This window comes from Saccostrea cucullata, unplaced genomic scaffold (genome assembly GCF_032062105.1).
Source record: "Saccostrea cucullata isolate Sc308-1 unplaced genomic scaffold, CSIRO_AGI_Scuc_v1 ctg2059, whole genome shotgun sequence".
Classification (NCBI taxonomy): domain Eukaryota; kingdom Metazoa; phylum Mollusca; class Bivalvia; order Ostreida; family Ostreidae; genus Saccostrea; species Saccostrea cuccullata.
In genome coordinates this window covers 57,283-71,500 of record NW_026919828.1, presented here as the reverse complement: position 1 = coordinate 71,500, position 14,218 = coordinate 57,283, and the positions used below count along the sequence as shown (strand labels likewise).

Sequence of the window (14,218 nt, the reverse complement as noted above, 5' to 3'; positions counted from 1 at the left end):
GAGAACTAGAGATATGACCAGATGTATATCTGTTGAATATAAAATATGTACATGTATTCTGTGTTTTTTTTTTAGTAATTTGTTTGTTTGTTGTGACAGCAACTGTTATGGCAGCTTTTGGCAAAGGTTGAAGTTTCTCAAATGTAAGTCAAACTCTCAAGGTCAAAGGGTCTAAATTGTTGGTATCAAAGGGAAAGTCTCTCTCTCTCTCTCTCCTCTTCTCTCTCTCTCTCTCCTGTTGAAAGTTCACAATGATTACACATGTAAGAGCATGAAAGTCCTAGCACCACCTGTTCAAAACTTACGCCAAGTTCAAGGTATTTTTCTTGTAAAATTGGGTCAAACTCCAAGGTCAAGAGATCAAGAGGTCAAAATTGGTGGTACCCATTAAAAGGTTTTGCCAAAAGAAATTTACCTATTAAATATTGAAGCCATGTGTATAGTCCAATCCACTTAAAAAATATGGGCAAGGTTAAAGTTTCCGTGGTCAAACAAAAATACATAAACATAGGAAACAAAATATGTATAAATAGTCAAATGAAAAAAATTTCTACTATTATGGAGTTAGAAGATCAATTGTCATTTCAGGTACAGGGAGTCAGTGGCTAAGGAGTTCAGACCCCCCCCCCTGGAATTAGCAGTTATTTAAATAAGACTATATATGTACTGTAGAGAATAAAAATGACTTTGGACATCCTCCCCCTTAGAAAACAGGGACTCCACCATCATTGTTTTTATTATTATTTTTTATTTCCATCTCAGGAAATCTTGGGCTGATTTTTTTGACTGAGGTGTGACACCCCCCCCCCCCTTTCTGAAAAAAAAATTCTGGATCTGCGTCTGTTATATACTGAATGTCCACAACGGGAGATAACTTGACAATGTGAAATTTGTCGACTGTGGCATGCGATGATCTTTGACCATGTTGACCCTTTTTGAACTTCAACCTAACCATTTGCATTTATTTATTTTTATGCAATCTATACTAAATCTTGTACTTACCGAATGTCATAGGTCGTGACAACGAATTCATGAAATATAATCCATATAATCCAATTAAAACACAAATGATTTTAACTGACCACACTGCATCGTCAGCATACATGTGCTAAATAATCTCATTCGACAAACCTTTGCTGATTCCGTTGCCAGTATGAATTGGCCGAGGTGTGCCGAGAGGTGATATCTATAAATATGATAATGGGTGACGCAAACCCAATGTGAATGTAAAAAATAAAACTGTTTAGTACAAGAACAAATTTCAAACTATCATAATAAACTAAACTATGTTTTTAAAAAAAGTGAGAGTGAGAGAGAGAGAGAGTGTGTGTGTGTGGGGGGGGGGGGTGGGGGGGAGATAGGCATTGACAAATTAATCGGGTTGTATTTTCAATGGGTTTTTTTCCCGACCAAATACTAAAATCAGTTTGCACATTTTGATAAATTCATCAAAAACGCTTTGTACTAAAATAATATTTTATGTCATTGAGAAAGTAAATTTAAAAAGTTTCAAATTATGGGAAAATTATTTATTTGAATCTAATTAAGTAATTTACTTCAATCATTAATTAAATTCTGTTATTTCAGACTGGTTATGAATTAAGTATTTTAAAATACATATGTGAGGCTCAGAGTTGATATGGTCATCTGAAAATTTTATGTTCAATTTGACGAATACATGTACGGTGATAATTATAGAATTATTTTGACTTCTTCCTTGGAAAGTCCAATATGAATGAGTGTATATTTAGAGGCAAACACCATAGTGCGGGTATTACTGTCTCATGACAGCATCTAGTTTTTAGTTAAATTGGACAGTCTCCCTTATTCCCAAGTCAATCTCAAGTAGATTTAAAAAAGATATCTCCCATCACATGCTGTTGACCACCATTTTCTACATCCCTTTAAACATCTCTTTCCCCCCCACCCCATCACCCCACCCCACCAAACTTGAGATTTAACCCTTCCAACCTCACAGAACCATATCCTATTAAATAAACACGAATTTCTGTAAATGTTGTAATATAGCTATGCCTTTATTTGATATGCAATCTCCCCCCTTGATCATGTCAGTCAGGCTGGCCCATGTTTCCCTTTTAAAACCCTGATTACTTTTGTGTCGGGAGGTATTGATTTGCTTGGCCTGTTGGGTTAATCTTAGGTGGATCTTAAACATGTGACTTGTTGATTGTCTAAGATACCATTAATTGTAATTTTGAAGTGAGTGGGATAACATGTTAACAGTGATGCTCAGGTGAGGCAGGTAAGCCACTGTTCTTAAGGATGGTGAGAAAGTGCTGGGGATGAAGGGGGGGTGGTAATGGGGGGATGTTGTAAAGTTTTTTTAGCAGGGTTTTTTTTTTTGTTTTTTGTTGTTTTTTTTTTGTACAAAATTTTAATGTAATGATACATATTGAACAACTGCTATTAGGAGTTGGGAATAGATGGTGATGTTCTTGAAGAAGTGGATAAACGTGTAGTAGCACACATATGTCCCCTGGATTTAAGGTGAACTGCAAAATTGTTAAGATCCATGTAAGGTGGAGGTTGTTTGAACATTTACCAATTAGTTAAAAAGGTGTGCCAGTGATTTATTAGGTAGGAATTGGTTGGTTTATTAAGCCCTTTGTAGGAAATTCAGAGTTACATTTTTTGCTAGAGTTTGTTAATGAATAAAGCATATCATATTACTATACCCATTCGTAGAATTGCTTTGAGTAGTTTAAAACAATATAAAACTACAATAAGTATTTTTTTTAATGAGAAGTTCATAAGCCTAGGGCAGTCTTAGATTAGTTATTTGAAAAAAAAAAGTTTAATAAAATTACCATCAATGGATCATGCAAATTAAAAAAAAAAAAATTTGGGAAAGTTCTGTGAACATACCTTTTCTTTCAACTGTCATTTTGTTTTTCAGACAAAAAATTTTATGATGGACTCTTAATTCCCAATTCTTTAAAAATTAAGAAAAAGACTTGCAATTCTGATTGCTAATTTTAAAATAATAAATATTATTCAGAATATTTACATGTACGGACCATCCTTTGGTGTGATTTTTTCCGTTCTCTCTCTCTCTCTCTCTCTCTCTCTCTCTCTCTCTCTCTCTCTCTCTCAGCATGAGTTCACAGTAAGGCCAAGTGTTCCAGGAAGAGGTTGTCTGGGGTAAGAAGGGAGGATAAATAGGGCCGCTATTTAGGAATGTTTGAACAGGTTCTCTCTCGCGATAAGGCCCTCGTCTGTCACCAGACATTGTTTTACAAGAGTGCGTAATACGTACAGGTTTTATATGTTTTAGTTTTACAGCCGGTACGGAATACATTACATGGGGTTTCAGTAAATGATTTATAGAAATTCAGTCATGAATATAAAACTGGATTGTGTAATTATACATGCAGTGCCTCTGCATATATTTAACTTGTTTGTGGTTTTTTAAATTCGTAGAAAAAAAGTGTGGTGATCTTGTAAAAGTACATTGTACAAATTTATTCAGTACATGTACATTTGCCTAATTGAATTAAAATATTCCATACTTAGTTATGAATTCAATTTATAACTTGGTATGGAGTATTTTAATAAATCGGACAAAAAAGTTGTTTCCTTTTCTAAGAAACAGTCTGAAACGAAACTGGACATTTAAAAAAAAAATGTGATTCCCCCCCCCTAAATTATTAAAACTGCTTTTTATTTTGTCAAATAAAATATGTAAATATGTGTAAATATTTATAAAACTCTGATATTAACTAAGAAGCCATTTTTAGAATCTAGCAGACTTTTAAAAAAAAATATACTGTTTATACCAGGGTTATTAACGGCATACAAATCACGGAAAAAGGGACCTAAATAGGGTAAATTCATTGATGTGATATTATTAGATTATCGTAGACAGTCTTCATTTCTCCAGAGGCTATGTTCATTAATGAGGCTGGTTAATAAACTGAGAGCAGGAGTATTGTCACTTCATTATTCTATGATTACAAGGGGCAGATAATTCTATTAGGTCCATGGCGACTCTCCATTCTTTTTCTCCTAGCTTCAAAATTTGAGGGGATTAAAAAAAAGAATTTGAATAAAGATCAAAAAGAACAAGTCCCCAAGATTAAATCGGTTCAAAGGTACAATAAAATTTTTTTTAATTTATATTTTTTTATTATCATTTTTTTTTTTTCTTTTTTGAAATAGGAGGAAAAAAATAAAGGATCATTTAGAATTACCTTCTAATCTTACCATTGTAACATAAGGAAAAAATTTGTTTTTATCATTTAAAAAGGATATTAAAATATCACATGTCACTTTTTAAATACCCTTGTTTATTTAGGGTAAAAGAATAAATTACAGGATAACTAGGCACCTAGCTTCCCTGAGTGGTAACTTCCTGATGATTTTGTAAAGAAAAATAGGTTAATATTATTAAAGGTGCACATAATGCCACAACAAATAGGGAAATTCACCTTGAAAGCAAATCTAAGCAACTGTCTTACACAGGAAGTTATTGCCATATTCTTGGGAAGATTTCAGGTAGCACGCACGAACAATCTTTTCATGGGAAAATTGAGATTTTTTTAAAAACTTAACTAAGGTAAGCTTTTAATATAGCTTTAAATTTAACTCAGAGATGCATATATATATATTATATATATAATCCTTATATATGTGTGCACGGTATGTAACGGTAATAGTTTTGGATGTGTGGGGTCCCATGTAAACAAAATAAGTCATCCATGTGCATCTTTTAAAATTATTCCTGATTTACCTTGGAAAACCATGTATTGATCTTCCTGTGATTTTCAGAAAATGTTCAAAAGAAATCAATTTCTTCTAACACTACCTGGCTACTGTATCCAAAGTTTCATTTTTGGTGAATCCTTTTATAAAACTTTTTTAAAATTAAAACATTTAAAAATGCAAGTGCAATTTTCATCCCACATGGTCACTTCAGGTGGACCATTGTAATTAGTTGACCACAAGTTTGTACTTAACCTTTCACCTGATAAAAAGTCAAATGATAAAGCAGCAGCTAGATATAAGAAGGTGAGAGCCCCCACATGTAGAGGGGGGGATCCTCTGTAATCTGCGGCCCAGTGCTGATAACCAGACAAGTAGATGTTTACCTGAGGTTTTTATTGTGTTTGAACAGTGAGTCAGGGAGTAGTACCCCGTAATCTACCAAAAACTGTGCATAGTGAATAGGAAGTCCTCCCTCTCACGTCTTACTGAGAGCGGCCATGACAGTTTGTTTGTGCGTCTTGAGAGTAAAAATGGACCCCGCGTTGTGTAATAAGGGTCGGGTTGTTTGATTCTCATTGGGAGATGCAGGTGCTGGAAAAAAAGACTTGTTTACGTAAGGTAACGAGATAGCGTTGTGTACCTCTTTTAATTTTCACCTATTGAAAATTTATCACTGGTAGCCCTTCTAACCTGTAAATCAATATGTCTTTTCATCAAATGGCTTTTTTCAAGATATCAAATCTCAATATGTCTTCCCCCATACAAAAGTGCACCTTTAATGTGGGCCCGGATGAATGCACGGTAATGCTCGATGAATACCCAGCACATAAAGGACAATTACACTGCCCTGGCTAGGCTTCTTGTCGAGAATTTAATAACTATTCACCCAACGGCAGTCGAGGGGTATATTAATGAGATGCTACCTTAAAGGGTGTTCTATTCTGTTCGCGAGCTTTTGAATTCCGAGGTGTTTTTATCATGGCTTTTGTACTGGCCTTGAATTTATCATGTAAGCGTACAATGAGAAATTTTGGGTCACCATGGCATGTTGAATCCATATCAGCACTAGTCTGAACTGTTTGATCGAGGATTAACGCGCCCAATATTGCAGCATAGCAATGTGATTTCGGAATGATTCCTGGGTTTTTACCTCTTAATCTTGGACCCCTTCAATGAAAACAAAATTCAGTGTGGGAAATCTGGCGGGAAGATATTAAAGCCCTGGGACTATAGCTGCAATGCATGATAGTGTGCACGCGTGAAATCTGCCATGTAAAAGGACATTTAATTCTAAAATTTAAAAAATAGACAGACGTAAAAAAAAATTTAAATATGATGAATCAACATGGGATTTAAGCGATGATATTGATAGCGACCCATACAGGTAAATTTCTCAGGTGTTAAGGCCTGATGTTACTTCATTTGCATGTTATAGAAATCTCGAATTCGGAGTGAAGTGGTTAATGTAGTTACAGAGGGACGTGCAAGTAGGTTCGTCAAAACAGCAGATAAACCGCGCTCCGAGTGAAAGCGCCAAACAAACAAAAATTACCATGAGGCTAGTTTGGATTGTCCACGATAACATTGGAAACTAGATCTGTGCTTGAAGGGATGAGGGGTTAATTAGTCCAGTTTTTATGTTAATTAAGGACAAATTTTGATGAGGTAATATTACTTTTATTTTAACATGTCTAATTATATGAGTGTCCTTGTCTGTTTCCATGTTGTCTGTTCAGTTTCAAATTCATTGTGTTCTTAAATGACCCCACAGTGACTCACTTTTGGAACATCACCACCACAAGATTATTTCTGACAAAAAAATGTTCGTAGCTTTTGTTTTTAATTTTTGGAAATCTGTGTAGACGTTGAGACCTCGAAGTCTTAAGTTCTTTTTCCGTCTTAGAAGAGGTAAAGGAATGCCTACTGTTATGTCACTGCGCAAGATTTTTGTTCACCCTTCCACATGCTGTTCTTGTGGTACTGATGTACGCGCGTTGTACCTCAAGTGCTAGGTTACTGACTACAAGTAAACCCGATGGAGGTATGTCTCGATTTCTATCACCTGTATGTGTCATCCCTCATTTATCCCCCTCCTCTGTGGAATCTGGAGAGAGGCTTCATCCCCTCTTTGTTGGGCTTTATCTGATGGTGTTGATGAGTCTAAGATGTGACATGGATGTTCCCCAAGCAGGGTAAAAATGCTGTTTCTTCTCAGAGTGGGGACTTTCTGCATCATTGTTCTTCCCTGATTCTTTGGAATATTAGTTCCCTGTGGAGTATATTTCACTCAAAGTGACTTTGGAGTTGTGATTGTACATGTGAAGAATTTCCATTTTTTTGCAGGTGATTAGTGGTGACTAAGGTCATTTTTTTTCTCCTCCATTTTTTTCTTTCTTGTCTGGCAGCCATCGAAATCGGAGAAGAAAAATTCTTCCAATTGTGAGATAATTTTACAAGTTTTGTTTTTTGAAGTGTATGATTCAGTTTCGGTTGTTAACATACTGAAAACAGCTGGAACTTTCCTAGACGTCTGACATGTTTTTCACTGAAAATTATTCCCCGCCATTAAATGAGCTGACATTTTTCCTTCCAACGCTTTATGAAAATGAATGTATTTGTTTCAATGTTCTGACAGTTTATCAAACCCTTGATATGATAAAGCTAGAGCCAGCAGGAGTTGGTGCAATTGAAAGTGATGAACAGTGGGCCAAGGGCCTCACTTTCATTTTTAAAATGGCTACCTAAGGCCTGCTTAATTTCAAACGCGAGATTTTTATTTCACTTTCAATTTTAAACCTGGCTTTTATTTTATTTTGAAGGAGGTAATAGCAAATCAGTCTGGAATAGCATGAGTAGTTTTACATTTTATGATGTTAAACAGAAGCAAGATTTTAAGGGAAAATTGAACTTGTTTATATATCACAGTTGCCATGTTAACCGAGAAGTGTGCTTGTCGCAGTAATTTGTCATTTAAGCCTGTTTGACTTGTTAGCTCAGTATAATGAATTTGTCAGTTTATTTTTATATTTTTTCTTTTGCAGATTATTCAGTGAAGTTTGGAAGAAATACAACTCTAAGAGAACTTTCAACCCAGCTCAACGCCATTCTTCAATAGTGCACAACATTTTGGATGTTTTTTACACTTATTGATTATTAGTGGTTTATATTTTAGTTTTTTCCCTTGTTAATTGCAATCGAGATTTTAAAAATCCTCATACTAGACGACATATTCTATTTTCTCTCATTTTTTATTCACTGACGTTTTACATTTTATTCGTGTACCGGATTTTGTTTGTGTGTCTGTTTTATAAGAAACCCACAAGTCTTTCATTGCGGTGTGACTTCTTGTAATGGCCATGGTAAACAGTTTGTTAGCAATCGGAAGTAACGTGAAGGACTCGCGCTGGCTGACTCTAGAGGTCTGCCGAGAGTACCAGCGCAACAAATGCACACGCACGGACACAGAGTGTAAATTTGCACATCCCCCACCTCACGTGGAAGTTCAAAATGGCCGTGTGACGGCGTGCTTCGACTCCATCAAGGTAGGTAACTCTTTTTGTCAGCAATTGATTAGCAAATAAAGATCAATGAATCGTTTTTGATGAACTTTATGTTAAGCCCAGCTTTTAAAAATATAATAATTTTGCATAGTGATTTTTTAAAAATTTTATTGCACTATTTTGCAAAGAAATGTGGAGACATCAGCATATAGCATCTCCATTAGTCTTCTTTTTGATTGGCTTTAAATTTTTTTTTAATCAAATCTAACTATACATCAGTGCAAGAAATTGCACCAATATATCAAATTAAAAAGAGCTGTTTAAGATATTTCACAGACCATAGACTTGATTTTAAACACAGCTAATCCATTTATATCAAGCTGCAATTTGGATAATCCACTTAAACAAGTTATTTAAATGTTGGTTTAGCAAGGGACTTGTGGTTCTTAATCCTATTTAGCCCCGGTATAAAGATTTCTTTCTCCTCAACTAAATTTCTGTAAGTTATTCCCCTTGATTTATAACTCTCTAGTAAAAAAGATTAATTGAGTATATGGGGCCCATGATTGCGTTTTGGCAGAGGATTTCATTAGAAGATAAGGGGGCGCTGTTTGAGACACTTTGAAGCTTGCTGAGACCAGGGATTGATGCCTTTTCCCAATTACGCGGCTATGTTAACTATTTTGCTCCAGATTCCACTAAACCTTTGTCAGGATTAATTGATGTGTCTGAGGCCTTTATTTTCCTACTTCTAATTGATTACATAATGAGGGGTTTTTCTGGGTCAGCATGCTTTTGTAACTGGTGAAATAAAAATATGTCAGAATTTTTCAACTTTCTTAATCTTATAACTGAGTTATTCTCTGAATAATTGTGTTGAGGAGTTTTTCATAGGGCTCATAGAAAAGATATTATAATGTATTAGAATCTTTTTGCATTGGTAAAAGCATGCAGTCTGACTTAGAAATTGGTGAGAACACGTTAAAAATATATTGTTTGCCTGAGACATATATAAAGTTGAGAATAGTTTAAGAGATGCAATTAATGGATCTGCTAAACTAATATTGTAAGGATCAAGGCATCTATTGAATTAGTTTGTATTCGAAAAGACAAGAGGTATTGATTCTTATTCCGGCAAATAATAAAATGTGTTTGCCAACTAAATATAATATTTTGTGTGAATTTTTCCTGAGGATAGACTAAAGCGTTCAAGTGTGCATTGCATTAATCATGTGCAATGCATGCATCTTGGAGATGGATGCACAGCATTTAAAAAATAACTGTCTGGGTTTTTTTTTTATTTTTTAAGAGAAAAATTATGACATCACAATATTAATGGAAAATAAACAGTTCTTGGCTGTAGAAAAATTCCCCATTGACAAATGTTATGTCAGGAAAAAAATTGTTATGGGCAGGCTTGTTGACAGATTCAACTAATCATTTTCATAAAATGCTTGAAAATGTGAAGCTAAATTATTTTTTAACTTTTTCTATTGATAGTCGACTACAGAATTTGTTTGAAAATTTAGGATATGATATATTTAAAGAAGCAAAGCAAATTGGGAAGAAAAAAAAATGTTGAAAAGGGATTTTTTGACTTTTTTTGATAACCATTTGAAATGATATTATCGTTCTTGTTTTTCTCCATTACTTTTATGGTACAGGGAAAACAGAAGAGCTCTGTTTGTCGCAATTTTCACTGCCAAATAACAAGGCGGCAATAAAGTATCATTTCTCCTTCAGTTATTGCCGTCGAAATTTCTTTTTTATTCACGTTTCTTATGTTGTTTGTGCATGCCAATTACTTTCCACAGTCTTGAAAATTTATTTATGATGAGGAGAATATTATATATTGATTGGCTGAAAGCTGCTCAAAATCTGTTACACCGCTTGGAATGTTCCAGAGGGTAACATACTTTTACATGATTAAAGAAACAAACTTGTGAGTCATTTCCCCTTTTTTCATGAATACCTCCCTAATCCTGTTCATTTGTCAAGTTTTTTTTACATGGAACAGAACTGGCAGATTTTGTGTATATGTTTGTGTGCATCCATCGATCTAATTGTAATATTTTTTTAAAGACGGAAAGAAAGAGAAAATAATAAAATGTCTTTCATTGCATTTAAGTGCACTGTGAATGGCAAAAATCTCTGTTTAATTCATGTACCATGTTCCATCTGTGCTAGATCCCTTAGCCATAGAATTTTGTCCAAGAAGCATTTAAATTGATATCCAGAGCCTTAATTTTTTTTTCATTTCTTTTTTCAAAATATGTGACTTAAGCCTATAAGCGTATTTTGGCTGCTTTTGCCAAAAAAAAAAAAAAAGCTGACAGCAAGCACCTGCCAGCTAGCTCACAATGATATATAAGCAGAGCCTGCACCATGTTTTTCTTTATTGTGCAAGCCTTAAATGTTTAAGTCTTTGATTAAAGAAAAAAAATCGGCCAAGATGTTCATCTTCATATATCAAAAACCCCACTCCTCTGTCTCTCTCGGCATGACTTGGCTTCTTCAAGCTAAATATAACAATGATCAGAAAAAAAAAATTAAACGAGAGGAAAAGTGCACGCACGACTTCAGCTGCAGATGAGACGAAAAATATAACAAAGGTACATCTAATATGCAATTGCGTTACGTTGTGTAACTCGCCTTGGGGCTTATTCTCTCAGATATTTTTATCGGTCTCTATATGCAGTGACTGTTATTCAGAAATCTGGGTAAATTGTCTTTCAAAGGCCATTTATAAGCAGACCATGAATAAATCAGGCTTTCCTGTCTGTTTAATTGGGTTTCCTAGAAAGAAAAAAATAACATTAAAAGCGCAACTCTTTTTCCCTTATAAGACTCCAAGTCTGCATTTTACATAAATTCTTTGCCAAAAAATATAATAAATGGCGTCTCGATGTATTTTTTTGCTGGCAAGTCTTTATTGTTTCACTTCTTCATGCAAAAGGATCTTCAATAACGGTAGACATAATACTACCATGATAAGATACTAATGTACTTCTCGCAGAACATTACCCTATGTTTTAGACTTTTCCCATCATCATACATTTGTCTTTATACGAGGATGAGCTCTGAGTAAGACATACATGCAATGTTTTGTCAGAACTAATTTCCATCTTAATTCTGTTGTAATATATATCTATTTATCTCTCTGTCAGTCTCGTTTTTTATTTAGTGCACAACTTAACATTACTAGCAGGATTTACTTTCTCGGTAATCTTCCATCTTCTGTCTATTACGCTGATGTATGATGACTTTACTAATGACATTAATTGTCTACTTAGTGATTAGTAATCTAGAAACATTGTCTTTTGTCTAGGAATCTGAAATGCTTTTTCCCCCGTTGAAATCACAGCAGAGAAAATTCTAGTATGAGCACCAGTTCAAGGTCATGACCTATAGGTCAAAGACTGAAAAGTTCCAGAAAGTTATAATCTAAAGGAAAACTCTTAGACAGATCTATTTTGGGAAAAATTCCATGTTTAATCTTACAAAGTTTGTGTTGTCGTATTTTGAACAGATGTAAACAAGTTTTTATGTTTTCAAGCTCTCATTCCAAAAATATGCACGATTATGGTGCAGGTTTTTGATACACCAGAAGATAATGTTTTTTGCTTTAATTGACTTTTAATGCCCATGTGTTATGTCATACTGTAAGGGTTTATGTGTCTGTCTATCAAATTCTCCATTTATTAACATAGTTTTCACACATCACATCCTACTGCTTTGTTAATATGCAAAGATTTTAAACGTAGTTGAGAAGAGTATCACAGATTCATCCAAATAAGTCCCATATGCCGTCTCTGAAAAAGAATAATCTAATGCAATAATCGGTCTAGCCTTTCTCTTTGCCCGCAAAAGTTAAGATAGATGGAATCTCGGGGGATTTCGTTATGACATCACAGACAGAAATTAACCCATAACGTCCCTCAGCGGTCCGACACATGTTAGCATAATTCTCCTCAGTAAAAATTGTTTTATGGGGGCAAAAATGTAGCAACGTAAATGTATATAGACCTTTATCCTAGATCGATGATGCAGATAGTGAAGTGAACATTTCAAGATGGCATATAAATTTCTCTGCGCAACTGTTTCATCTTCAAAATCAGGGAAAAGAAATGCAATTTTAAGATAGCGGATCAGTTATAAATGTTAATAATGGTCACTGAATTAGAATCAAGAAGCTGTTATAATCGTGCTTAATGGAGAGATTTGAAACATAAAGAAAAGACGACTCTCCACTTAATCATATCCGGTTTTCTAAAATTTCTGATGTAATTTTTTTTAATTGACTACAAAATGATGACTAACTAATCCATTGTGATGTAAAATATCGGGGATGTAAATCTCCGTTTTGATGGAAAAGCATCACTAAATAATAGAACCCAATGAGAAAGAGTGGCATATTTTGGCCATAAATCGCATTGTCGGAGACTAAAGCGGACTTTGGATTAGCATAGAGCCACGGTTTTTGTCAATTTGCTGTACTGATTGGTTATCATATCTGTCAAGCCATCGGCCGTCAAACTCTGACATTTGTTGCATTTTCCAATGGCGTAACGCTGCGTGTACACAAAACTTTTATGGCCGTCACATGGAGAGAGCCATTTTCATGATTGCGTAATAAAAATAAAAATGGAATTTGCATAGCAGAAAATGAAAACTACCCATCCTATTGGTCTATTAATTATTTTGCTATACTTGTCACAGACTAGCAAGCTTCAGGGAGATCAAGTATGATTCTCATCACATAAATGTTTATAAAAAGGCTTTTTCATTATTCGTTGATGAACAATTTTTTGAAAGATGACAAATTCTAACAGGTTTATCTTATTTTTTTTCATCTTCAATGGCATGATTTGAAGTTTGAAATGTTTTGAGACAGTCAGTGCAGGCCATAAATAAGTTCTTTTTTTGTATAATTCTTTGTAAAAGTTTTTATTTGGATTTTGTTGCTATATTTGTGATGGAAAATTTTAAATTAGGGAGTGGAGACTATTATTAACCATTTTCAGAACAGAAATCTTCTTATATAAATATATAGTGATTCAGCATCAGGGCTGTCTTCCACAATGTTTTCTCTCTTTTTCTTTTACCCTCCAAGAAAGGTATCTATGATTAAAAAAAAGGATCAAGGGACTTAACTCTACATGGAGTGCATGACTCCTTAAGGAAAGGTCAGTCCATTGAAATCCACATCCTGCAAATCTTAGTAAGTGGCACATGATGGATAGCTGATTAAGCAGTGTACAGTGTTTATGGAGGCGATAATTGACAATTATTACTTTGACTGATTGGCAGTGTGGTATATTGACCAAGGCAATAAAAGACAGGCCAATGACATAAAACCTTGATTAATCACCTTGACCAGGTATATTGAAAGGTAAATCAGCCGTCTAGTTTACACAGGATAAACATCTCTCAGTGAAACCTGAGCTCTTTCTTTTCCTTGTTTTTAGGGACTTAATGAAAATAATGATCCCATTGGAGCTCATTAATTATACAGGACCATTGTTTATGGTTTGTAGTGGATTGATTGATGGAGGAGCTACTACTTGGGGGTCAAACTGTGGCGATGTTTGTCCTTGTTCTTTTTTTCTTTTTTCAGAAAACGTCTTAATTTCTTGATGTTGCAGGTGTTTTTGAGACATTCTGTATTCAGACCTTACATTCATTCTTGGGGTTAGTGAACAGCTAGAAATTTTCTGTCATGCAAAGTAGCCATTTATAGAAAGAAAACACTACTGAAATATTTACTCCTTACATAAACCTAGCCACAGGCTTGTTCTTTGACTTTTTAATCAAACAGGGAGCGGGAAAGTTTCTTGAAATGTTTTGTTTTTTAACTCTACTGCTGAGTACTGCATGAACAGAGACCAGGAGGATACATGTAATTTGGGGGGCACAGACCAATCAACAATTGCAATATCACTATAGCAGGGCTCTCACACCCATTTTTGGTACTGGGGCCTGGGCCATTGAAA

General features: G+C 34.6%; 1 protein-coding gene across 5 annotated transcripts in view; it reads left to right on the top strand.

Annotated features, from left to right (window-relative positions):
* LOC134238816 (muscleblind-like protein 1) overlaps positions 1-14,218 on the top strand; it is a 68,792-nt gene that overhangs the window by 19,581 nt on the left and 34,993 nt on the right. For 3 of the 5 annotated variants that reach the window (XR_009986092.1, XR_009986093.1, XM_062720942.1), the window contains exon 2: positions 7,767-8,267. Coding sequence is in view for 1 of the 5 variants with exons in the window: in XM_062720942.1 (XP_062576926.1) it covers positions 8,076-8,267 (192 nt within the window). In the remaining 4 variants the exon portion in view is untranslated. Of the gene's footprint in view, positions 1-4,552; positions 4,577-6,220; positions 6,391-7,766; positions 8,268-14,218 lie in introns of those variants that run through there. The other 2 variants (XR_009986096.1, XR_009986094.1) reach the window with 2 other exon arrangements.